Source organism: Monodon monoceros, unplaced genomic scaffold, assembly GCF_005190385.1.
Source record: "Monodon monoceros isolate NGI ecotype Baffin Bay Population unplaced genomic scaffold, NGI_Narwhal_1 Super_Scaffold_13, whole genome shotgun sequence".
NCBI classification, from domain to species: domain Eukaryota; kingdom Metazoa; phylum Chordata; class Mammalia; order Artiodactyla; family Monodontidae; genus Monodon; species Monodon monoceros.
In genome coordinates, this window is record NW_021703769.1 from 72,410,272 (window position 1) to 72,437,421 (window position 27,150).

A 27,150-nucleotide genomic window follows, 5' to 3' on the forward strand; every position below is an offset into this window, starting at 1 on the left:
ATAGTTTCTTTCAAACAAGATTTTCATTTTACTATTTTATCCCTGCATTTAACAAATATTTCTGAGCTGTCTTTATGTGCCAGGCCTCGTCAAAGCATCATAGGTACAAATTTGTTTTCTAAATTTGGATATGCTGTTTGGGAGATGGATGTCTTATTGAACAAGGCAAAATCTACAGAAGTAAAATGAACTACTTTGAGAGATTTTTTTAATTGAAAAATCTTGGAGAAGTGTGTAATCTAATCACAATTTTAAATGTCTTATTTAAATTATAAAATATAAGGTAATAGACAACAGTTTGTGTGTATCAGGGGAAAGCATGGGATGATCAATTGTCTCTGGTAGGAGACCTGTAATATCAAGTACCTGGGCCTTTGAGGATCACATGGTTTATTAAATTCATCTCTCATTTGTCCAGCAAGTTAATGAAGTATCTTTCTCTTAAACTGAAGTAGGAAAAGGGAAGTTTACAGAAAATAGTATACTATTAAGAAACAAAATGAGTTATAGAATAATTATTACTTGATCAAATTTTTAACAGTATATGTTTAGATACATTTATATAAGAAAAGTATGGAAGGATACATATCAAATCATTAACAGTGTACGATTTGGGAGAAGGGGAAGGAAAGACTTGCTTTACTTTTCATATTTCTGTGTTGTGTGAATTGTTGCAGTGAGCATGCATTACTTTTATAATTCAAATGATTGAAATGAAATCAGTAAATGGAGAAGGCATGCTTTCCTGTTCAGTAGGTTAAACTATTTAATGTCTGAAAAGGCAGCTTTCTGTTGTTGTTGTCTTATTAATCAAAGTAAAATTTTCTAAAATGGAAGCGTCTTAAAAATAATAGTAATAAAGCCTCACCAAAAAACATTTGGTAAGAGCTAGCGATATGGCAGCCTAAGATAACCTCAGATTCCTCCAAAAGCAAACACTTAGAAGTAAATGTTATGGTAAACATACTTTTGAGAGAATAGTCAGTCTGTCAGGTCTGTAAGGGAATTCCTTAGGGGCTGTAAAAAGGGAGATTGCCTGGTGGTACTCTGCAGCTCCAGTAGAGACAGGATGTGGCAGAAGACTAGGCCCTTTCACCTTTAGTGAAAGGACGAATTAGGAAAAAATTCACCCACTGACACAGAGTGGTACTTGGAGGCTTATCCCTTACCTATGCTTTTGGTAAAAAGAAAAAGTCTCCCAGGGCCTAACCCTGAAATGGGGTTGGTGTTAAAATTTAATAGTACCTCAAGGTCACATAAATGCCCTGAAGATGTGAAATTGATAATACAAAGTGACCCTGGGCTAGTGAAATACCTGAGGCTCTCGGATCCATTCATATCCTTTTCCTGGATTTCCTGGATGTGTGTGTGTGTATGTGGAGGGTTCAGGGCGGGTCTCTCATAGTCTCAGGTGGGGAAGTTGTGTAAGCTTTGATACATTCCTAAAATGTATTCATTTAGCCTGGGACAGGTTACTTATCCTCCTTGAGCCTAAATTTCCTCAGTATTAAAATTAGAATACTAATATCAATTTAATGGACTTGTTTTGAGAATTCAAGGGGGTAACATATGCCTGGGTTCAGTAAATGTTTAGATCACTTTCCATCAAGCACATTATTTAAAAATGAATCAATAGAAGCTGTTTCTCTATTATATTGATTTTTCTTTCACTGCTAGTCTTGTAAAATATTTCTCTGTTCCATTCCCTGTAAATTAACATGTATTTTAGCTTCATTAGGCTTAAGTAGACCTATATTTGCTAGCCTGGGAAGCTTAACCATCGTTATTTGCTTACTTGTTTGTGAAAATGTGTTTCGTGTTGCAAACATCTGCCTTATTGGAAAGCTTTCATAACACAATCCATCCGTAAATGAAATACCGTCTTTGTATTCTCTGCCTAGCACTGCACCTTGAGAAGAGTAAGTGCTCAGTAATTATTTGTTGTCAAATGATTTAAAACTCTCTTTGCATTAGCACCATGACTGTCTACAGAACTCAATCCTTGCAGAATGCATCTTGCAAAACAAATGTCTTAGCATAGTCTCAATCTCTTTCTGCACACAAACGTAGGGAGTATTACCGGTTGTTCATGTATGTAGCAATACCTAACCAGTGATTATCAGTTGGTTCATAATCGTTAAAGTGTAGAAAAATCTTGAAAAATATGAATTAAATTTTGTATTAGATCAGAAAAGAGTTCTGGAGTTTAATTTCATAGAGGAATATGTGACTTGCTCTTTAGAACAGATTAGTTGGGGGTACAGAGAATAATAGGGTGTGGCCTCCACCCTCTAAGAGCTCAGGATTTAGACACATCAAAGTTAAGCCAGTTATCTGAGAAGAGAGATGCACAGGGTATGATGAGATTGGGATTAGATGGGATTGGAGTTCCTGGCCGAAGATCAAAGAGTTGGTGGAAAATTTAGCCAGGGAAAGACTGGATGTGGAGTGGGGCAGTCCAGTAAGAAGGCCTCAGGTGCTAGGCTGAGAAACGTGGGCTGGTCTTTTGGTGGGGGGGACAGCTATTGAAGCGTTTTTAAGATAAAGGAGTGACATGTATTGCTGCAAAAAGTTATGAAGACATTTCTCTTCAAACTATCAGGGACAAAAACAATCATACCGGGAGTCTTTTGACAACCAGTCAATTTAATTAGAATATCAAGAGCTCTTCCCACAGACTTTGAATCCCCAGGTAGACTTTGTAAGCAGCCCATGAAAAAGACCCGATGGCCCCCATGTCCTGGAGCAGAGTGGTCCATCCAGAAGTCACCAGTGTGATGGTGTGTGTTGTGCTTTTCACTGCAAACAGGAAGACGCATAAGTGGTCCTGCTCTTCAGGAACTTTCTTTGGGTCTGCTTGTCACCTCTCAGCCTCTGGAATTCTGGAATGAGCGCTTTCAGTTGCCACATTATACCCATCTGTTTTCTTGAGGACACTATTTTTCCAAAGTTGTGAGGCAAGAACTTGGTGCTGGTGATAAACAGGGTGGGAGTGGAAGGTGGTGCTGGGATGAGAAGGTGGCGGGCAGCTGCCATATGAGGGAAAGCAAAACGTCTTTAGACTATTCAGGGGCAAGTGCGATCAGGAACCCAGTCTGGGCGGGTCGTCGGTAGACCGCAGTGTGCGATGAAATGAAGCAGCCCATGTAGAAGGGGGAGGACCGGAGGGAGGTGTTGAGGAGCCCAGCTGAGGGAGGGCTCAGGGAGGCCGTTCAGGGAGGCCGGTTTCTACCCATGGCAGTTCTGTCACGCGCAGGCTCGGCCTCTGCCGTCGGCTCAGGAAGTTACCCACACTCCCCACCTCCGAGGATTTTGTCCGGCTAAAATGAGAAGTTTTACTTGAAAATGCTTTGTTAACGATAAAGCATCATGCGAACGTATAGAGAAGTATAATGTGAAGGCATAGTGATGACCTATGGCAATCATCCTCTCATTTCCTTTCCAAACCAGATCTCTCCTCAGCATTTCATGCTTTATTATTGCTGAATAATCGATATTATTTTCCAAAGCCATTGTCATGAATATAAGATCTTACTTAGGGACTTCCCTGGTGATCCAGTGGGTAAGACTCCACGCTCCCAATGCAGGGGACCTGGGTTCCATCTCTGGTCGGGGAACTAGATCCCACATACCGCAACCAAGAAGCCCGCATGCCGCAACTAAGACCCAGCACAGCCAAAATAAATTAAAAAAAAAAAAAAAAAGATCTTACCTAAAACCTCTGCTTCAGTGAACTAACATTTTAAATATTAAAAATAAATTCTTGGGACTTCCCTGATGGCACAGTGGTTAAGAATCTGCCTGCCAATGCAGGGGACACAGGTTCGAACCCTATTCCGGGAAGATCCCACATGCCACGGAGCAACTAAGCCCGTGCGCCACAACTACTGAGCCTGTGCTCTAGAGCCCATGAGCCACAGCTGCTGAGCCCACGTGCCACAACCACTGAAGCTCACGTGGCTAGAGCCCGTGCTGTGCAACAAGAGAAGCCACTGCGATGAGAAGCCCGCGCAACGCAACAAAGAGTAGCCCCCGCTCGCTGCAACTAGAGAAAGCCCGCGCACAGCAACGAAGACCCAACACAGCCATAAATAAATAAATAACTAAGAAAAGTATTATTAAAAAAATAAATTCCTTTGAATTAAGCAGTATCTACATGGTTGTTCATATATTTCATCCCTCATAAACAGTATTTAAAGTGAAGTAAAGTTCATTTTTATGACTAATTTGACTATGAATAAATCATTTTCATGTATTTGGGCAAGTTTAGTACAAGTTTTCAGCCACGCTTTCTTAAAGATTTTTTAAACTGTTGTATTATTTGCTTTTTTTTATTCAGCTAAAACCCAAATTCAGTTTAATGAATTCTGTAAATCAGTGAGCTAATTAATAGAGAAGCTTCTCTTGATTATTGTAATTAAGCTGGGTCTCCTCTAGTTTATGTTCAGCAAAGGTCATCTCAGTGTAGTACACCAGTAAGTAGTCTTTGAACAGCCATCTGGAGTAGAGGGTTTTGCAGAACTCATCTGAGTTTTTGGCCCCCTCCCAGCTCTGCCATCTGTAGGGTCAGGGTCACTCTGCAGTGCTCATTGTAGGCTTTTCATTTAATTTCATTCTATCCCCTCCAGTCTGTGTGTGTGAGAGAGGGAGAGAGAGAGAGCGCGAGTGAGAGAGAGCCTCATTCTATTTTAGTTATTCCCTACTTAGTAGCACATCTAGACTATTCGAGTCTTTTTTCAAGAAAGTTTGATTTCTTGGGTATTTACAGAGCCTACAAAGTTACGATAGTCAGTATTGAAAATTAGTCATAAATCACTTATCACTATGTAACTTACCAAATGGAAAACTTAGTTATAAAACTTTTGTGTCTTACGTACCTGGGCTGTCAGGTAGAATTAAAAAGAGTTAAAAACCAATTTATCTTACTGCATTTGTACTGAATGGGAATTTCTCTAGGGGGTAGATACATGTATATACATGTAGGTGTGTGTAAAGGTATATATATATATATATATATATATATATATACATATCTGTGTGTATTTATATATATGTATATGTATTTCTATACATGTATTTTCATTTTGGCATGATTCTGTGTTTATACATATCCACATAAAAAATGCATTACAAAGTGATCTCCTTAGAATGATTCCAAAAGAATAATTTGAAAGGGATCCCTATCTGGCCCTTTACAGAATGTTTATCAACCTCAAATCTAAATTATACTAGAAAATAGGAGCTCATCTTATTTTCCCAGTCAGTAAATTATTCACTGAATTTTTATGGGTGTCAACTATACCTCCATTATTGTACTAGGGGATTATAATCCCATGAGAATTGATCTGTTACGGTGCACAAATGAATCTGAATGGAAAGATATATTATTAGTTCAGATACATTATTGTGACTAGACAGTGTAGATGGTGATGTAGCACAAAGCACAAGTACCCAAGAAGCATCAGGATTGTCAGAGTGTAAAGAGCACTGGCCTGGGAGCTCCAGTGCTGTCTTTGTCACTCGTTACTTGTATGAGCTTCCAAGCAAATTTTATCATCTTTGTACTGCTTTCTTCACTTGAAGATATGGATTGGCTTGGCTTGGATTGGATTGGTTGACCTGTAGAAGCCTTTCTGGCTCTGAAGCTCTTCCCCTGGGACATTTAAATAGGTCTGTAACTGTCTCTAACTGTTGTAATGTTTCCACAGGGTGTTACCTACTGTGGAGAGAGTTCGGCAAGCAGTCTTACCATGGCCAACGTGCCCTGGCACGAAGAAGTGGTGCGCTTTGTCTGTGAGTTGGTGGATCTGATCCCCGACTATGAAATTGCTTGTGAACACGAACATTCCAACTGCCTCCTGATAGCTCACAAGAAGGTAAGAACCAGTCAAGTATGCATTCTTCCATCACCCTTGTCCTTCCTGCTCTCTTTTCTCTTTATTTTCCCCTCACCTTATTATAATGAATTATCTACTTGTTTGCTACCTTTCCTAAAACAAACATTAAGAAAGCCCCGAATTCAGTCTGTTGGACTCATAAACTGTCTTTTCTGTGTGAGATTTCTTTGTTTTCAGCCCTCACCAAGGCACCTGAAGTGCTTTCTGGCTTGTAATTGGTGTGTACTGAGAAACAAAACAAAACACCCTTGTAATAACCTCTAGTCCTTTCCCAGAATGACAAGGGAAAGTGAAAATAGTAAACAACCCCCATATGAGTGTTTCTGACTGTCAGAAGAAATATTGAGGTGTTTATCAAATTTTAGATCACTTTGAATCTTGGCCTCTGCAGAAATATTTCTGGGATTTTGGTTTTCCTTTTTCCCTTTTAGTGTTTTTATTAGACAGAATGAGTGCCTGAACCTAATGTATTTTTTAAGTAAATAATGCCTAGCAAAGGAGAAATTCAGTTTTTAGTAGAGGTAGGGCATTAAAAAAAAAAAACCCAATCAGAAGGCCAGTGTTCGAGTAGCGATCATAATGATATGTCCTTACTGGAATATTTATACAGAAATAATATAGTGTCTGGGATTTGATTCAGAATGATACGAAGTAAGAAGTATGTGGGTGTGTAGATGGGTTGAGGGTTGTTGAGGCTAGATGATGGGTACACAGAGGTTTGTTTTACTCCTCTGCCTAGTTTCCTGTTCAAACTTTCCATTTAAAAGTGCTTTTTAAAAAAGGGGACATGGTTGAACCTTGAAATCATTATTCTAGATGAAAAACGACACAAAAGACTACATAATGTATGATTCCATTTATATGAAATGTCCAGAATAGGTAAATCCTTAGAGATAGAATGTGGTTTAGTGGTTGTTGGAAATTGGGGGAAGAGCAGACTGGGAAGTGACTGCTAATAGGTATGGGATTTCTTTTTGGAGTGATGAAAATGTTCTGGAATTATTTAGTGGTGTTGGTTGCACAACTTTGTACTAAAACCCACTGAACTGTATACTTTAAAAGGTTGAATTTTATGGTTTGTGAATTATATCACAGTAAAGATAAATTAATACCAAAAAGGTAATAAAGAATGGGCTACCTTTTCTTATAAAAATGCTCTGTAGGCAAGTAAAGTCAGGCTTAATTGAACACGAATCTCACTTTTTCCTCCCTCCACAACCTAAGTTGCTTCCTGAGCAGCTTTGCAGGTTAATGATATTTAATAATATTAGAATCACTCAATTAAAATTTCACGTGGTCTAGTCTCAAACAGGAGGTTAAAAGGCCCTCATGCCTTGGTGCCAATTAGATTGTATATATCTGACCTAATGATCTGTCAGACTTAAATATTTAGACAGAAGAATATGTACTGGGAGCATTAAGGAACAAAGAAATAAAGGCTACCTAGTATTTGAAATGTTAATAAAGTAGCTGCAAAGACAATTAACTTACAAAGTAAATCTTAAAAATTAAAGCCAAAACTGAATTTTATTTTCTATCTTTTTATTCATTGTTACTTTTTTAGGTAAGATAGTACCTTCAAAACAAATTATTTGATTGGAGGGGCAGTGCTCTGGAAATAGTCCTGACAATGGTAGTAAAGTTCTCTCTTCTTCCATAAGGTCTTCACACCATAGCCAAAGATGTCTTTATAGAATGTAGATGTCTGCTGCTTAGGTGCCTTTGATTGACCTCCCATTGCTTTTAGCCTGAAAATCAAAATCCTTAACGTGGCCCCTAGGGTCCTATGTGATCAGTCTCCGTCCGCCTCTCCAGCTTCTTCTGGAACCCCTCTTCCTTCTCTTTCTGCACTTCTTTCATTTTCTCAGCCACAGTAGGTCTTATTTTTCCTCCAGTTAGGCTGGGAATTATATACTTTTTCTATTCTTTTAGTGGGTGCACTAGAAATTACTACATGCAAACTTGACTAATCAGTCTAGTGTTAAAATACTTTTACTCTGTAACTGTGCAAAGCAAGGACTTCAGAACACAACCTCCATTTTTCCCTTCCCAACTCATGCTGTCATTGTTATGTATGTTAATTATAAATGTAAGGACAGTATTGTTAATTGCTTTATGTAGTCAGTATTTATTTAGATTTACCTGCATTTTAAACATGATTTTGTTCTCTGTTCCTTTTTGCATTTTTGAGCCTCCATCTGGGACTGTTTTCTTTTTGCCCAAAAAGCACCTTTTAAAATTTCCTTTAGTGGAGGTCTGCTGATGGCACACTCTCAGTTTTTGTCCAAAAATGTATATTTTAGCTGGGTATCAAATTCTAGGTTGGCATTTGTTTCCTTTCAACACCATAAAGATATTCCCCTGTCTTTTAAATTCCACTGATGAAAAGTCAGCTGTTAGTTTGTTGCTGCTTTTAAGGTGATTTGTTGTTTTCTTCCCTCTGGTTTCTTTTTCTCTCCCTTTGGTTTTATGCTCTAATGTGTCTAGATGTGAACTTCTTTTTATTTTCCTTTTTGGGGCTTCTTGGGCTTCATAAATTTGTGGGTTGATACTTTCCATCATTGGTTGAAGACTTCTTAGCTTTTATTTCATTAAATATTTCTTCTTCCCCAGTATTTTTCTTCTGGAACTCCAGTTAAACATGTGTTATTGTATTTTTTATTTCACTTGGACAGTTTCTTTTGATTTGTATTCCAAGTCACTAATTTTTGCTTCAGCTGTGTCTCATATGCTATTAAATGCCACACCAATTTTAAAATTTTGGATAGTGTGTTTCTCAGTTAAATAATTTGTTTGTTTTGTTTGTTTCAAATATGATATATCACACTGTATCCTTTCCAGTTCCCTGCTGAAATTTTCAAGCTTGGCTTTTATCTTCTTGAATACTGGAAATTTCAGCTATTTCATTGTTTGTATCTGATAACTCCAATATCTAAAATCTCTGTGGATTTGTTTCTGTTATCTGTTGTTTCTGTTGGTTCTCAGTTATGTTGCCTTGTCTCCTTATGTACCTTATCTTATTGTGTTATGTACAATGTATGTAGAAAATTACTTATAGAAATAATATGAGGTTTAGGATTAGAATATCACTTTTGAGATTTGGAGACACATTTTACCTCACTTTTTTCCTGTGGAAACTGATCAGATGGTGAAGAGACTTCCTTAAAGTCTCATAAAGTGGCTAAGCCAAATCTAGACCCACAACCTTCTGCCCTCTAGTCCATTGGTCTTTCTTATACCACAGGGCATCTTTTGATACCACTGATGCCATTCAAAGAAGAGTTTAAAACTGGGAAATTTTATGTTAGACCAATACTTGACTTCAGTCTCTAAGATTTCTTCTCTCTTCCCAGTGTAAACATGGACATAGGGGAAATAAATGGCACCGTATCTCATTCAGGCCAGTTTAGTTCTGTAAGTGTTTATTAGACATCTGCTGAGTTCTGACACCAGGCTGTGCAGTGAGGGCCACAGCACCTCAGCCATGAAGAATGTCAAGCACAGCCATGGATGAAAAATCCAGTTTCTCTGCATCCTAACCAGCATTTGGTATTGTCATTTTTTTTTTTTTTTTTTTTGCGGTACGCGGGCCTCTCACTGTTGTGGCCTCTCCCGTTGCGGAGCACAGGCTCCGGACGTGCAGGCTCAGCGGCCATGGCTCACAGGCCCAGCCGCTTCGCGGCATGTGGGATCTTCCTGGACTGGGGCATGAACCCGTGTCCCCTGCATCGGCAGGCCGACTCTCAACCACTGCGCCACCAGGGAAGCCCTGGTATTGTCATTTTTTAGGTTAGCTGTTCTAACAGGTTTGTCAAGATCTCAGTGGGTCTTAATTTGCATATCATGAACATGATCTATTTAGATCTTTGATTTCGTTAATGAGCATTTTATAGTTTTTAGTATACAGGTCCTATACTTTGTTAGGTTTATACCTAAGTATTTTTCTGTTTTAGCAATTATAAATGGTATTGCATTTTTAATTTCAGTTGTCACAAGTTCACTGAATTCTGTAGAAATAGAATTAATTTTTGTATGTTGATCTTATATCCTGCAACCTTGCTGAGTCACTTATTATTTCCAGCAGGATTTTTTTAGTAGATTTCTTGGGGTGTTCTACATAGACCATTATATCTTCTACAAAAAGGGACAGTTTTGTTTCTTCTTTTCCAGTTGGCATCCCTTTAATTTCCTTTACTTAATTACATTTACTAAGACTTTGAGTACTTTATTGAATAAGAACAGTGATTTCGGACATTCTTGTCTTTTTCCTATCTCAGGGGGAGAGCATTTAGCCTTTCACTGTTTAATTTTGTGTTAGCTGTAGGTTTCTTATACTTGCTCTTTTCCAAATTGAGGAAGTTTCCCTCTATTTCTAGTGTTTTGCGGGGTTTTATTGTGAATGGGTGTTTATTCACAATAAAATTATTAAGTCATATCCTTTTTCTCTGTTGCTATGAACATGTGATTTTTCTTCTTTTACCCATTAATATGATGGATTACATGGATTTTTGAATTTTGGACCATGCTTGCATCCCTGGAATAAACCCCTCAGTCATAGTGTGTATTTCTTTTTTATATATTGCTGAATTCTTTTTGCTAATATTTTTAAAAAGATTTTTGCCTCTTTGTTCATGAGGAATATAGGTCTGTAGTTTTCTTTTTTTATACTGTCTATGATTTTAGTATTAGGGTAATAACTGGCCTCTTAAAGCAGGTTGGGAAAGGTTTCCTCCTGTTTTCTAGGAAGGGATTGTGTGGAATTGGTGTTAATTCTTCTTTATATGTTTAGTAGAATTCTCCAGTGAAACTGTCGGGGCTTAGAGCATATTTTGGGGGGAGTTTTTAAATTATTAATTACATTTCTATAATAGTTACAAGGCTATTTAGATTATCTTTCATCTTGGGTGAGATGTGGTAGTTTGTACTTTTCAAGGAATTGGTCCATTTCATCTAAGTTGTCAAGTTTATGTGAATAAATTGTTCATAGTATTACTTTATTTTTCTTTCAATGTCCGTACAACATCTTGTTTCATTTCTGATTTGGTTGATTTGTGTCTTCTCTGTTTTGTTTCTGTTGGTTTATTCAGTTTGTTGATTTTATTGGTCTTTTCAAAGAACCATGTTTTGGGGACTTCCCTGGCTGTCCAGTGCTTAAGACTTCACCTTCCATTGCAAGGGGTGCAGGTTCAATCCCTGGTTGGGGAGCTAAGATCCCCCATGCCTCGTGGCCAAAAAACCAAAACATAAAACAGAAGCGATATTGTAACAAGTTCAATAAAGACTTTAAAAATGGTCCACATCAAAAAAGAAAAATCTTTTAAAACAAAAAACTGTCTTTTTGTTTCATAGGTTTTTCTCTATTTTTCAGATTTCAATTTCATCTATTTCTGCGCTTCTCTTTATTATGTCCTTCTTTTTGTTTACTTTGGGTTTCTTTGCTTCTTGTTTCTTAAGATAAGGGCTTCGATTATTGACTTTTCCTCTTTTCTAATGTAAACATTTAATGCTCTAAATGTTCTTCGTTGGCCCATGGATTACTTAGCAGTTTGTGGTTTAGTTTCCTAGTGTTTGGGTTTTTTTTTTTCCTGTTGTGTTTCTGTTATTGATTTCAAGTTTGATTCTCTTATAATCAGAGAACATACTCTCTGTGATCTTGGTTCTTTTAAATTTGTTGAGGTTTGTTTTGTGGACTAGGATGTTGTCTATCTTGGTAAACATTTTGTGTGCGCTTGCCAAGAATATACATTTTGTTGTTGTTGGGTGAGTGTTCTGTAAATGTCTATTTCATCCTGTTGGTTGTTGTTGGTGTTGAGTTCTTCTGTATCTTTGCTGATTATCTATATAGTTCTATCAGCTATTGAGTGAGAAGTGTTGAGGTCTTCAACTGTAAGTGTGGGTTTTTCTATGTCTTTTCAGTTCTGTCAGTTTTCGCTTTATATATTTGGCAACTGTGTTGTTTGGTGCATACTCATTTAGGATTTCTGTATCGTCTTGGTGGATTTGACCTATTTTTCATTTATGTAATGTCCCTCTTTGTTCCTATAAATTTTCTTTGCCTTGGAGTGTACAATATCTGACAGTAATATAGCCACTTCTGCTTTCTTTTGATTGATGTTTACATTGTATATCTTTTCTATCTTTTAAATTTCAATCTACCTATATCATATATTTGAAGTGAGTCTCTTAGAGACAATATACAGTTGGCTGGTGCTTTTTTAATGTACCCTTCCAATCTCTACAGGGTCTCCACTGAAACAATAGAGGGGGGTTGGGATGACAGGATTCCCCACTGCACCTTCTCTGACACCTCCCCAGCAGTGGGAGGGAGAGGGTACAGCTCAGTACAGCTGGGCGAATGTGGAAGTCTAGGATCCCCACTAGGTGTTTGCTGACCAGTTTTTCTCTTGGCCTAGGATGGTTATTATGTAAAAATTTTCTGTCTTGCTTGGCTGCCCTTTTTCTAGTCCTTTGGCTAGGGAGGCTTAATCTGAGGCTTACCTGAGGCTTAATTTTTTTTGTTTTTTTAATTGTGAGTGCTCATTGGTGTTTCTAGATTGTGGGCTTTAACCAGGCTTCTGAATTCTCGCGCCCAGTCCAGGATATATGAGCCAAAATTAAAACCCAGGGAACGTATCACTACGTTCCTTAGGTCCTGCAGTCCCTAGCCAACCTGCCTTCTTATCTCCACCTTTCAGAGCCTTCTTACGTTTGTTTTATATATAATATCTAGGGGTTTTAGCTGTAGAAATACATTTGTCCAGAACAGAAGACTTATGACTAGACAGTTTTGACATTTATTGTTTTTTGTTTACTATCTCCCCAGTGAACAGTAATAACCAGTCCACTTGGCACGGTTTGTTATTATTAGATTATTTGCACGTAAACTCATTTTGTTTGCTTATGTTAAAAGTGTCACCCAGTATGGTTGCATGGCTACCTCTGTAGTCTTACTGGAAAGGTTTTTCAGGAACTTATATGAAAAGATCTTTTCCTAACCCTAATCAGACCCCATCAAATCCCATTTAATAATTAGGCGGCAGTTTGCAGATGAATGCCTTTTTAAGGGTAGTAAAAGCAGAGTTATAACCAAAGGAAAAAGACAAAAACAGAATCCACAAAACAGATCATTTAGTCTACAAATAATTGAGAGTGGGCATTGACTATTCAACATCCTCATTGTTTTTGTTGCCAATTCCAAGTTTATTGTTTCTCTGCTGTATTTTTGAAACACATGCCATCTTACAGAGAATGCAAGAGAAAAACTTAAACATTTTATTTGGTTTTAATGGCCTTCACAATCAAGTCCTTTCAGTTTCATTTCACGCCCACTCCCCGGGCCTCTACTAGGCATTGCCATGTTGTTTCTTTCCTCTGTGTATTTGCCGAAGGTATCTCTTCTGCTAGACCTGCCCTCCTTACCCCACTTCATCTGGTGAATTTCTGCTTTTTAAAACTGTAAAACAAACCTCCTTGGGGACCGCTTCTTTCAGAGCTATATGCACATCTGTAAGGCTGTTTTCGCTAAGAAGTTAGGGTTCCTGGAACACAAGGGCTGTCATTCCCAGCACCTCCTAGAGTACCTGGTACATATTAGATTCTCAGTGTTTGTTTAGTGAATTAACAAGCTCTTCACCTTCGTTTTCTTTCCTTATTCATTGTCTTGCCTTCTGAAATCAGAGACATTGTTCCATCTTCCTTGCTAATTTTGGTAACTATTTACCTTCTTCCTTATTTATTTACTCATTCATTTATTCAATGAATATTTACTGTTGAGTTTGCTATTTTATAGGTCATCAGTAACCTGCTAGTTGTCAAATCCAGTTGTTTTCTCATTCACCATTCCTCTATTTTTTCTGCAGCAGGAAACTGATGCCCATTCATGCTTTTGAAAGTCTCTCCTGCCTACTGTACTGTACTTTTTTGATTCTAGTAAAGTTGGCTAGTAAAAATAAGAACATTGCCAGAAAGTGCAGCATTTAAAATCCCCAAACTGTGGCCTTTCAAAAATTTGAAATTCTCTCTGAACCAGGATAGCTCAAAATGTAAGGTGAATTGTAAATGAATGAATGAATGAATAAATAAATAAATAAATAAATTCTAGAGAGACCCCAAGCATGGATTGACTATATTTAGTTGACCTTTAAAGATCCTGCATTAAATTTGCAAGGTTTTCACAACATGAATTAGCCTCTGGAGAGTTTATTATAATTTGTATTACTCTATCCATTCCCAGAATACTCTGTGGTCATTTGCAGTGCAGTGTGATCTTTTCATTGCCATATGCTACACCACAGGCAAAGCATTTCTGAATTCTAATAGTGGAATATTTTTTTAATGGATGATTACTTTTTAATATCTGTGTAGAACAGTTTTGTTATTTAGAAGTGATGTTCAGACTAAACAGAAACATAACGGAGTTTCTGCTGTTGATAAGAAGTAGGTTTTTTAAGTGGGTGGAAGAGTAGATGGGAGTAGAAAGTTCAGTGAGCATCTCTGACTTTGAACAAAGGAAATATAAAAAAGACTCACATTGAGATAAATAAGTCAGCATATTCCAGTTCCAGGGTTGAGCTAGAGGGACAGAGAGACGACTACAGGTAGTTGGTGAGTGGGGGGCCGGTCTGTCTGTGTGATTTGGAGGGGCTGGCTGGGAGAAGGAGGTACAGTCAGCCCTCTGCTTCTGGGCTTCCAGCCTAGCAGCTTAAATGTAACTGTGGTCCTGTCAGTCCGCAAACTAGTAAGACCATGATGAATCTGATATACTTTGATCATTTTAGTTCAGAAATGTGAAGTCCTTTCTACATATTGGTAATGTCCAATTATAGTGGTTCACTGTCTGTGGAAACCAAGTGGTAGGTTATATGCATGGCTTGCAGAATCCACATAGCATTGTTTTTAAACTTAATTCCTTATTATTTTAAAATAAACTTTATGTTTTAGTACAGTTTGAGATTTACAGAAAAATTGAGAAGATAGTACAGAGGGTTACTCTATGCCCTGGATTGGCCTATTATTAACATCTTACATTGGTATATAGCACATGTGTTACAATCAATAAACTAATATTGATACATTATTATTCACTGAAGTCCATAATTTAGGTTTCACTTAATGGCCTTTTTCTGTTCTAGGATCCCATAACTTTGAGGAGTAGTCAGGAGGTATTTTGTAGGATGCACCACTACTGGGATTTGTCCAATGTTTTTCTCATAAGACTTGTGTTATGGGTTTTTAGGAGGAAGATCACAGAGGTAGAGTGCCATTTTCATCACATCATATCAAGCTCCCTTGATTTTGACCTTGATCAGCAAGCTGTGGTAGTGTTTGTCAGTGTTTGTTTTCCCCTCTCCCTTTCTGTAGGAAAATTCTTCCTTCCCCTCTGCTTCAGAAGAAGTGTATATTCAGCACATATCTAAGGAGTGAGAGTTATACTCCACATCCTTGAGGGTGGAATATCTGCATAAATTATTTGGAATTCTTCTGCACAGGTTTGTCTCTTCTTCCGATTTATTAATTTATTCAATCATTTTTATATCAGTATAGGCTCATGGATATTTATTTTATAACTTTGGGTTATAATCCAATTCACCTTTATTACTTTTGCCCAAACTATGCTAGCTTTGTCCATTAAGAGCTCTTATAGTTGGCTCCTGTGTTTCTTTTACATACCCCCATCAATGTGTGTATTTGGGGAGGGTGGGGTTTGTTCATTTTGAGCTCTTTTCTTTCTCGCACCACAAGAAGCTCCAGGCTTATCTTGTATATTTCCTGCCCCAGTCCTAGAATCAGCCATTTCTCTCAGGATCTGTCGTTTCTTTTATTGGAGAATGGTGTTAGAAACCAAGATCTGGGTGAAGGTGTGCTCGTTGCTACTAGGGTGTTGTTTGTTTTAGGCCCTCTTAGATGACAGAGCAAAGAAATATATGTGTATATATCAATACTAACCTTCGTATATACACGTGTAGGTAAATATTTCTATATGTACCATTTGTATCTATATTAAGCTAAACATACTGATGTCTCAGACTCTAATCTGTTACCACATGACTCATCCTAGTCTCCTCTCCTTGCTTATTTATAAATTCACACTCCAACAGTGAGACTCTAATCCTAGCTCCTATTACCAGTCATCTGTTAACTTAATTGTTCAATTCCAGTATACATAAAATATATAGCAGTATCAGAATTTTTAACCCTAGAATACAGTGTTTATGCTTAGTTTCTTTTGCCTTTAGTCTTACAGGCTCCACTTACTTTTAAAATTACTTAGGTCAGTGCCCTTTCCACCCCCTCCCCTTCACTGAAGTTATTTCACACATTTGTAATTTAGTAGACTCTCTTGTCACAGTCTGCTCCTCTTCCTGGGTTCCCCTGACCTCCTAAATGACTTTTTAAACTTGCATACTTTAAGGTTCAGTATTTGTGTTATAAAGTTCTGTAGGTTTTGAAAAGCGTATAATGGCATGGAAACATGAATGAACATATTTTTCTTATGCTTGTTTGCCATCTGTACATCTTTGGTAAGGAGGTCACATCTTTTGCCCATTTATTTAATTGGGTTGGTTGTTTTGTTATTGTTGAGTTGTAAGAGTTTTTAAAAGATATTTTGAATACAAGTCATTTATCAGATATGTTTTGCAAATATTTTCTCCCAGTCTACGTGACTCGATTCTTCATTCTCTTACCTGTGCCTTTCTCAGAGCAAATGTTTCTCATTTTAATAAAGTTATCAATTTTTCTTTCATGGTTCATGTCATCAGCAAATAGAGGCAATTTTACATCTTCCTTTCCAATTCTGATACCTTTAATATTATTTTTTTCTTGCGTGATTGCTCTACCTAAGACTTCTGGTACTGTGCTGAGTAGGAGTGGTGAGAATGAGCATCCTTGTTTTGTTCCTGATCTTAGAGGAAAAGCTGTCTGCCTTTTACCATTGAGTATGGGCTTGTCTTACACAGCCTTTATTATGTTGAGATATGTTTCTTCCCTGCCTAATTTATTAAGAGTTTCTGTCATGAACGGATGTTGAATTTTATCAAATGCTTTTTCTGTGTCTTTTGAGATGATCTTACAACTTTTAAAGTGTACCTTAGACTTAAACATAAACTATAACTCTATAAAATTTCTAGAAGATAACAAAGGACATTATTCCCTTCCTCCCTTCCTCTCTCATGGCTTCTTTTGCTTCTTCATTTTCAAACCACTTGTTATGGCTGCTGTAGCCCCAATTTAGCTCAAGCATCCACCACCACTTGGTTCAGTCTCAAGTGCCAAATTCTCAAGAGAAGACTTGCCTATGTATAAAACCATATTGTCTTTGAACAGAGATAATTTTACTTCTTCATTTCTTATTTGGATGCTTTTTTTCCTTTTTCTTGTCTAATTGCTCTGGCTAGGACTTTTATATATGTATGTCTGTTGATCTAGTTGATTTATTGTGTTGTTCAAGTCCTTTGTTTCTGTAGTTATCTTCTGTTTGGTTGTTCTATCCATTATTGAGTATGAGATCTTTAAGTCTCCAACTGTTGTTATAGAACTGTCTATTCCTCCCTTCAGTTCTGTCAATATCTGCTTCATGTATTTTGATGATCTGTGATCAGGTACATAAAGGTTTATAATTGTTGTATTGTCTTGCTGTACTGAACCTTTTACTGATATATAATGTCCTTCTTTGTCTCTTGTAACCTTTTTGATTTGACGTCTATTTTGTGTGATATTAGTATAGCCACTTCTCCTTTTGGTTACTATTTGCATGAAATATCTCTTTTCATCCTTTCACTTTCAACCTATTTTGTCATTGGACATAAAGTACAGCACTTGTAAACAGCATATAGTTGGATTATGGGTTTTTTTGTTTGTTTTTTGCGGTACGCGGGCCTCTCACTGTTGTGGCCTCTCCCATTGCGGAGCACAGGCTCCGGACGCACAGGCTCAGCGGCCATGGCTCACGGGCCCAGCCACTCTGTGGCATGTGGGATCTTCCCGGACCGGGGCACGAACCTGCGTTCCATGCATCGGCAGGCAGACTCTCAACCACTGCGCTACCAGGGAAGCCCTGGATTATGGGTTTTTTAATCCGTTTTTCCAATCTCTGTTTTTTGATTGCAGAATTTAATCTATTTACACCTCTGAGATCAGAAGCAGCAGTTGATGGTCAGAAGACAGATCCCCAGTGTTTGGAGGACAGGGTCCTCAGTGCCCACCCTGTCTCCCACAGGCTGCATGCAGGCTGCTCCAGGAACATGTTTACAGCCGCCTGCTGTGGGCATGGGGAGTGAGGGGTGGGTAGCTACTGCCTGTCTAAACTGAAATTAACTACAATTTACAGTTCAAACCTTCCCCTCAAAGTTGCAAACCTTCAGTAGACTTCAGAGTTCCAAAATATTTATGTCAGGCAAGATTCTGCCAGTATAATTTTTGTCTGGGTTGAGAGAAGTCTTCCTAATGCTTCCTACTGCACCACCTTCCCAGAATCCTGTACGCTTATATTTTAAAAGTTTTTACTTAGGGCTTCCCTGGTGGTGCAGTGGTTGAGACTCCACCTGCCGATGCAGGGGACACGGGTTCGTGCCCCGGTCCAGGAGGATCCCACATGCCACGGAGTGGCTGGGCCCGTGAGCCATGGCCGCTGAGCCTGTGCGTCCGGAGCCTGTGCTCCGCAACGGGAGAGGCCACAACAGTGAGAGGCCCGCGTACCGCAAAAAAAAAAAAAAAGTTTTTACTTAGTTTAATTCTGAAGTTAATTGACATTGCTGTCCTCCTTCAGCACAATTACAGGGACTTTCCAGTACTCTTTCCTGCAATTAATGCATGTTTTGATGGATCCATGTAAATCTCACTTGCATCCCAGTTGTTCCTGCTGGGTTCCGTTTCCTTCTTGATGACGTAAGTGGTAAACTTAGTCTTTTTTTCCTCTGAAACATCTTTATTTCACTTTTGCTCTTGAATGATAAATTATCAGAGTAGAAAACTCTAAGCTGAGGTATTTCCTTCCAGCACTTTGAAGGTATCATTTTGTTGTTTTCCAGCATAATCTTTTCATTATCTTCTAGTATCTTTCATCATCAGTGAGATGTCTGGTGTTATTCCTTAGTTTTAGTGTCTGCTGTTAAACTCAACAACCAGTAACATTTATTAAGGTCACTTTGATAACACTATGCATGCATTAATTCATTTAATCCTTAAAAAAATCTTATGAGTCATAAATATTATTTTTCCTCATGTTCCAAAGGAAGAATCTCAGGCCCAGAGAGTACAGATCTTCTCCAGGGACAAATAGGGCATAGTTAGAATTCAATTCCATATCTTTCAAAATTCAAAGACTACTTTGGATCACTACATTATACCATCTCTCAAATGCTACAGAGCAGTCAGGCACGGTGGGGAAAGGGAAATGTCCCTTGAAAACAAGGTGCAGTTTCCCATCCCATGTTCACCAAGCAGCATCTCCTTAATCTTCACCACGATCATCAACACTGAGAAAGTTTTTGCCAAATTTGAGGCCCTGTAGGTAATTAAGCACTGATCACAGAGGCCTCCCTCTTGGATATATAAACTCATAATCTGTAAAGGGAGGGAGTGAAGAGATGTCACCTCCCACACCTTCCCCTGTTGGAATAAGAAGGGAACTGTATGTCTCCATTAGGGTTTCATGCAGTGTTTTCCTAACAAACTCTACTAACTGAATATTTTCCCCTCTGTGTTACATGTGGAACTCATTCTTATCGGAGACCTGATTGTTCCCAGTAATTACTTTCAGATAAATGTCAGAGAAAGTTGGCAATTTGGTGACACTACTGAGAGGACTTAGCTCTACTCCAACAGGATGGGGGATTAAGATTGAAACTCCAGAAACTGAGTTTCCAGATAAAAAATTTTTAATTGCACTTGGATATATCTAGAATTCAATTGCATTGTTGTAGTTTTGCCTCTCAAACTGGTTCCCCAGGCAGCTGTGCCATGGGAATGCTACTTATCACCAGTAAACTCAGAAAAAGGGGGCAACTCTTCTCAACATCTCACTGTCACAGGCAGCCAGGTGCACTTTGAAGTCTGTCTTTGGGATCTTTGCCTCCTCTTACCCAAAGAACAAACAATGCAGTTGTAGCTACAACAGGTGAGAACAAAATTCATAAACCTTGGAAATTCACTGTAGCACTCTTTTTTTTGTATTCCAAAGTCACTCTCCCTGTAACTACCTTAGGACTCCCTCTACTCCTTCCCAGTTAACATGTACTTCTGAGTTCTGAGAAGGTCTGGCAGCGCTCCTGTTGCATCCTTTAACCAGTGCTTTTCTAGTTGTGTGGTTCCTAAGTATTACTGTATGTTTGGAGGAGCCAACTACTAAATAATTGATACTAAGATCACATAAATTCTTCTTAAGAGTATGAAAACGAAAATGGTATGTATGATTCTTATTTTTGTATTATTCTACTTTGTTCTCTATATGTGGACTTTGAGGTCTGGTTATCCAATAAAGGATTGATTTTACCCAAAGAAAGGGCTGACATTTGTCCTCAGCTTCCGGGAGGTGATTTCTAAGCTCTTGGAATGTCCTGCCTGACAAGAGTGTCTTTGCTCATCTGGAGGCACATTGGGTCACACTAGATCGTCTATGCTGAGAATGTGGTTTGGGGTGGGGGCTTTGGTCTCCACAGGACCTGCTCGACCTCCAGAGAGGCTGGAAACTAAGGTCAGCCACTCAGCAAGCAGCTAAGTCTAGGTGCACAAACCCCATTAAAATCCCTGGACACCAAGGCTCAGGTGAGCTCCCCAGGTTGGTGGTACTCCACGCCTGTTGTCAGACATTGTTCTGGGTGAAGGTAGCATGTTCCAGGACTCTACTGGGGGGAACGTCGGGAAGCTCCTTGCTTGGAACTCTTCTAGGCTCTGCGCATGTGCCTCTTCCCATGGCTGATTTTAATCCCTATCCTTATGCTGTAATAAGCCATACTATGAGTATAACAGCTTTTGGTGAATTCTGTGGGTCCTTGTAGTGAATTGTCAAACGTGAAGGTGAGCTTGGGAACCCCTAAATTTGCAATTGGTGGCAGAAGTGGGAGTGGTCTTGGGGAAACTCCTGAGCTTTGTACTGGTATATCTGTTTTCAGATCCCAGCCTCACTGTTTTTCATTTTTCTTATCTGCAAAATAGGGGTAACTCTGTTTACAACGTTACTGTGGTAGCTAAATAAAGTGACATATATAAAGCATCTTCATATAATATAGGATTATATTATGGGATTATATATATATATAAAACATATAATAAAGGATCTTCCCTAAAGGTGCTGATCATTTGATTTTTTAATAAAGAATACTACAGTATCATGTGGAAGAATATTTGTACAGAATACCTACAGTGATGATTTTTTGCTTGTTTTTCTCTGTTTGCTCATTATGTCTTTACTTTGTATTATGGAAGATGAGGGTTAAATTTTCTTCTACCTTTTCTCATCACACACTTCCTATTCTCCCACCTTCCCAGCATACATATGCCATAATTTTATGCATTATTATGACCATATGAATAGTATTCACTGTTGAGCAGTGCAGTCTTTTATGATTGCCATTTGTTTCTGGCACAACTTTTTGGTTTTTCTGGAGTTAATATTTGTCTTTTTTTTTTTTTTTTGTCTGTTCTATGTTCTTGAGCTAAATCAACTCTTGAACTCTCTGCCATCATCTATTTCTCCTTTCAGACTTTCAGATGTGTTGAATTTTCTATCAGGTTCATCTTTTTAAAGGAGTCTCTCCAGGGGCACTTTCTGACCCACCTACATTGGACACACAGCTGTCCTACTGGGGTTTCTTTTAGCTTTCTCCTGTGTGGGGTATCTTGTTCCTGTTTTTTCAGGTCTCTTTTTAATTTACTCCCTCATTCAGGTGAAGCACCCTCCAGAAGATTCCTGAGAAAGGGTATGTGGGAGGTGCAATTTATTGAGACTTTGAATTTCTAAAAATATTTTTATTCTCCCTACACATGTGATTGATAGTTTTGCTGGATATAGAATTCTAGATTGGAAATTATTTTCCCTATGCAATTGGAGCCCTGTCTTTAAGTTTTCAGTGTAGCTGTTGAGAAGTCTGAAGGCCTTCTGATTCTTGATCCTTTGTACAGGACCATTTTTCCTTGTTAGATTTCCCTTTGTCTCCATTGTTTTCCCTCTGTGAAATTTCACTGAGATGGGCCTCAGACAGTATGTCTATTTTCATCCATTATGGACCCCTTCAGTCTGGAAGCTCGTGGCCTTCACTTCTCAAATTTTTTCCAGAATTATTTCATTGAGGTACCTCTATCCTGTTTCTTTTCCTTTCTTTTAGGAACTCCTATTATTTAAAAATTGGGTCTCTTGGGCCAGTCCTTAAATTTTCTTTTATATTTCTCTCCTATTTTCTATCTTTCTTTTTTACTCTACATTCTAGGAAATGTTTAAAATTTTACTTCTTAACTTTCTCAAGAATCTTTCATTTCCATTTCTATAATTTTAAAATCTAAAGTCTTTTTCATTCTTTGAGTGTTTCTTTTTATAGTGTAACTTTTTAAAATGAATACAGTAATCTCTCATTTCTCTGAGGATAATTGTTTTAGTTTAGTTGTTTGGATTTTTATTTTGTTTTGTCATTTCCTCCCTACCCTAGGCTCTGTTTACTCTGTTACTCTTTTCTTTTTATTTTATCTCTCTTCCATGTTAGAAGTTTTCCTCAGATGATCGTCAGTTGTCTGCTCATATTTAAGTGTGAGACTAAAAAGAGTACTGAGAATCCTAAGTGTGTAGACTGGGCTTGACTTTATCTTAGAGAAATCTACCTGGGCCATTTCCTGAGGGAACCCAAGAAGTCTTCATGGCCACCAAGGGTCAGGAAGCAGGGAGTAGGGCTGTTCTGATCTCTCATTTTCAGTGTGACAGCCCTGTTCTCCGCTGTACCTGCTGTCCCATAGCCCATAGATTTTCTGTTTTATTGTCTTCCTAGAATAAACCTCTTGTCTTCTGTTGGGGGGTGGGGTGGGTGGGTTGGGTAGGTGCTCAGCTGAGTGTATGTCCAGGGGGTCAGAAAGTTGAGATTCTAACAGTTTCTTAGTCAGAATGTAAACCAATCTTTGGGCTCTTTTTTTGGTGGGGGGGGCGGGGAGTTGGGGCCTCTTCTGCCCCACTTCCAGGGGTGACTGGCGCTACCAGTTTGGGGCCTTTGGGGAATTCTGAAGCATAAATTGGGTTGAATCTTGGATTTTTCTGTTTGCTGGTTTAGGATTCAGCTCTCTTGGGTCTGCTAAGCCAGTTATTGCTTATCTGTCATCTTTTAAGCTTCTAAAAGTTTGATACTGTTTTCTCCTCTCCTGACCTCTTTGTTTTTATAAGTTACATATCTTTTAGAAATACCTTTACAGTAATTTTAGTGAGATTTTAAGAAGAAATGAAGCAAATGCCTGTGTTTAATCTGACATCTTTAATAGAACCTTATTAAACATTTAAAATAATAAAGGACCTATTTGTCATCATTCTGTTTAATGAAATTTTCCAAGTGTGAAAGATATGGAAGTAATGAGAACAGGGCCCTTTGTACCACAGTTTGATTGTTCTAGGTGGTGGGAGCCTGTAGAACTGGCCGTTCTGGCCAGCAAGACCACACACACATTCTCAGCAGCCTGGCATCGTCTAGTCAGGCCAGACCATATTGCGCTTGTGGTGTATTTTTGAGATCATCTGTGACCTTTTGAGTTTATTTGTAATTCTGCATAGATTTCCTCTTCCCTTACTGTTGGATTTGAGGAATTCTTGAAGCAGGGTGACCTCATGTCTCAGCATACTTAACCTCAAATTTTGTGATTTGGGGTTTCATTCCTCTGTTTATGCAGCTCCAACTTTCAGCTTTATTTTTGTGCCAATCATACTAGTTTGCCCTTTTAGCTTCTGCCTTTTGCGTGGAATATTTTGATTTTTTCTGAGCTTTTATTCAACGCGATTATTCTCACATTGTCTTGAGAGGGGGGTATGTGTGGATGCAGTTTTGTCTTAGGGGTTTTATAGCTCAGCGTTAATTTGAGAGTAACCTACAGTTATAGACTGAAGGTTTATGTCCCTTCAAAATTCCTATGTTGAAGTCTTAACCACCCCACCCCACCCCCCCAACCAGTATGGCCATATTTGGGATGGGGTCTCTAAGGCAGCAGTGAAGGTTAAATGAGGTCATAAGGTGAGGCCCTGATCTGATGGGGTTGGTGCCCTTATAAGTAGACACCAGAGCGCCCCCACCGGCATCCTCTGCTTGTGCACATACTGAGAAGATGCCACGCGAAGCCAAAGTGAGAAGGGGGCTGTCTGCTGGAACCTTCACCTTAGGCTTCTAGCATCGAGAACCGTGAAAAAATTAACTTTTGTGGTTTAAGACACCCAGTCTATGGTATTTTGTTATGCAGCCAGGCAAACTGATACACCAGCCTTCTGTCACATTTACTTGGTCTTCTAGTTTGTTATTTTAGACATTGGCAGTCCGAGTTGTCAGTTGACAGATATTAGCTTATAGTTGTCATATCCATGCAACTAATTTCTTCTGTTTTAAGCCAGGGTAGAGCTCTGTAGTTAGGAGCCCAGATCTTCAGGCTGCATTAGGTTTAAGCCAGGGTAGAGCTCTGTAGTTAGGAGCCCAGATCTTCAGGCTGCGTCAGGAGTTAGGAAATCAGTGCAGTGGGTTGCAGCTGGCAGTTTTTAATGAAATACGTTGCCTGTAGTTTTGTGAAAGTTGTGTTTCCAGAGTATGTGTATGTGAATGTGTATACTAGATCAAGATGTAAAATATGTTTCTTACTGTAGGTTGTGGCAAAGAAAAAAGATTTTAACTCTATTGCTGTAGTCCAAGCTAATCTTTTAGTTCCTCTTGGAATATCCATGACAAGTGATTCTCGTCAGAGTTTGAGGGAGAAGGAAGATCAGAATTGTGGACACTGAGGGTTCAGAGTTCAGACCTAGAGCTCTGAACCCAAAAATGGAAAGACACAGGGAAGAGGAGAACATGGTATCTGTTTAACTCGGCAAGCGAAGCAGGGAACCCCCAGGAGGACTCTTCTTAGCGGGGCCAAACTCCTGGGGGCTGGCTGTGGTTTATCACCCTTCTCTGCATTCCCAGAGCGCACTCATTGCACACACCATGTTATATTATAACTAGTTTTTAATTGTCTGTGACTGGGCCAAGTCCATAGTTGGCACTCCATAAACGTTAGTAGGAGGGAGGAATAAAAGGTAGGCATTGTTATCAGCCTTGTTTTACTGTCATCCGAGTTAATGACATGTTTAATCCTGCACTGGTTGGGAAGTAAGCCCACTTCCAGTCACGTGTGAACGTTGTGCCCTCTATCGTGAGTGCACTGTGAACAGAGTCCACACTATTCTATGGAGCCAAGAGCAACAAAATTCCATCCTGTCTCTCAAGATGTCAGGAGAACAGGTGGAAATGTTTTCATTGTATGGACTTCTAGCTTTATTAAGAGAGGTAAGGAGGAAGAGGTTATAATACGTCAGGAATAGTCATGAAACCAGCAGTCTTGGCAGGATGCAGGGGGAACGGGGGAAGTGGCTACGGAAGCAAGTATAATGTGCTCTTGTTGGGCGAGTTCAGGGTGCAGTGAAGGCCTGTGGCAGGGGACTGTCACGGTTGTCTAAAAGGATTCAGGAGGACTTCCCAGAGCAAAGGACATTTATGAAGAGATTTGAGGCTTAAGTAGTAGGTGTTAATCAGACAGAGGTAACAACATAGGAGTCACCAGAGGGGGCGGGTAGCTCATGAGCAGCCTCCAGTTGGAGACGTGACGTTTAGACGGCATGTCCTAGGTGGTGGCGCTCTATTCTGCTGTAGGCATAGCCATCTACTGCAGCCTGCAGAAGCTGGAAGCAGCCCAAACTGGAATCAGACAGTCAGCCGGCAGACTGTTGCCGACTTCTAGAAGTAAGGCCCTGCCTCAGGGCAGTGGCAGGATGTGGCCATGGAAGTACAGCTAAGGAAGAATTGATAAGGCCTGACCATGTTTGGGGTGTAAGCAGCCAGGGAAAGGAGGGGCACCTTTGACTCTAGTTTTGAGGTTCAGCACCCGGGGATGACAGTGATTACTTTCCTAGTGGTAGAGAACATTTGAGAGCAGTCAGCCTTGAGAGGGAAAATGGTGGGGAATGTGGATTTTACATGTTGAGTTGTAGAATTCATAGAGCTCTTAGGGCAACTTTTCAAGGAATGGTCTTATTAGAAGAAAATTTTTCATGATTCATAGGTAGACTAAACTTTCCCATTTATGTGGCATCTTTTCCCTTAGAAAGCTCCTAGCTGTTGGGTAAAAAATTAGATGTTATTTAAATACAGCATATTTTAATATTCTAAATCCAGGAACCTAAATATTTTCAATATTTTTCTCAGCTAGGACATGAAATTGTTACTTACCTTGGTTCATAATCAGGTTTTTTTAAAAAACGGTGGCATAACAAAGATTTGTCCATGTATAAATCAAATATCAACGTATTATACATTTACACGATTGAATGCCAAGTGGTTGCTTTGAATTAAAAGCCTTCACAGTTCAATTTGTAGTTCCTTCAGAGCCTCCTCAACTTACATTGTCTTTTCTTCATTCGTGAACATTATTCTACAGTGACTTTTGAGAAGCAATTTTCTTAAAAGAGTACAAATTGGATTATTCCCCTTTATTGAATTGAAATTCTTAACAGGGCTTTCCGTTAATGAGATATTGTATTCATGTTAGGCTAAAAGGGCTAGTTTGAGTCATTAAGTTAGCGTTTCAGAATTAGAAAGTTATCAATTAAAGCTTCACTAATAACTCAAGCAAAATTTAGTAATAAAGGGATTCCACTAGGTGCTGCTAACACAAGCATGAAAATTCATACCAGGGAAAACTGGCAACAAGAGGAATCTGAATTAGCTTGACACATGATAATGCCGAAAACTTCAATAATCTCCTTCCAGTGATACTGCTCAAGATAAACACATCCTTGACTTTCAGTTCTAGGATGTGTTCTTTATTCAGCGACTGGGTCTTCCAGGTCCAGCACGGAAGTGGTCCTAAGGGAAAAGAAACTCTCCTTTGACTGTGTATAGAACATTCTGCTTTGATACGGAACCATGTCTGGAGCGCAAAAGAATTTTCTTTAACATGGTAGGGAAAAAGTATCAGGCTCATTTTTGATTTTTTGATGCTTACTTGACATTTTTTTATGGGTGTTTTGAGTTCTGACCTAACTACTTTTTTTCTT

The 27,150-nt window shown here is 38.9% G+C and overlaps 1 protein-coding gene across 4 annotated transcripts in view; it reads left to right on the top strand.

The window, feature by feature from the left end:
* The window catches only part of LOC114894591 (S-adenosyl-L-methionine-dependent tRNA 4-demethylwyosine synthase), a 152,360-nt gene that overhangs the window by 122,611 nt on the left and 2,599 nt on the right, over positions 1-27,150 (top strand). For 3 of the 4 annotated variants that reach the window (XR_003793259.1, XM_029221414.1, XM_029221415.1), the window contains exon 15: positions 5,709-5,876. Coding sequence is in view for 3 of the 4 variants with exons in the window: in XM_029221414.1 (XP_029077247.1) it covers positions 5,709-5,876 (168 nt within the window). In the remaining variant the exon portion in view is untranslated. Of the gene's footprint in view, positions 1-5,708; positions 5,877-26,753; positions 27,054-27,150 lie in introns of those variants that run through there. The other variant, XM_029221416.1, reaches the window with a different exon arrangement.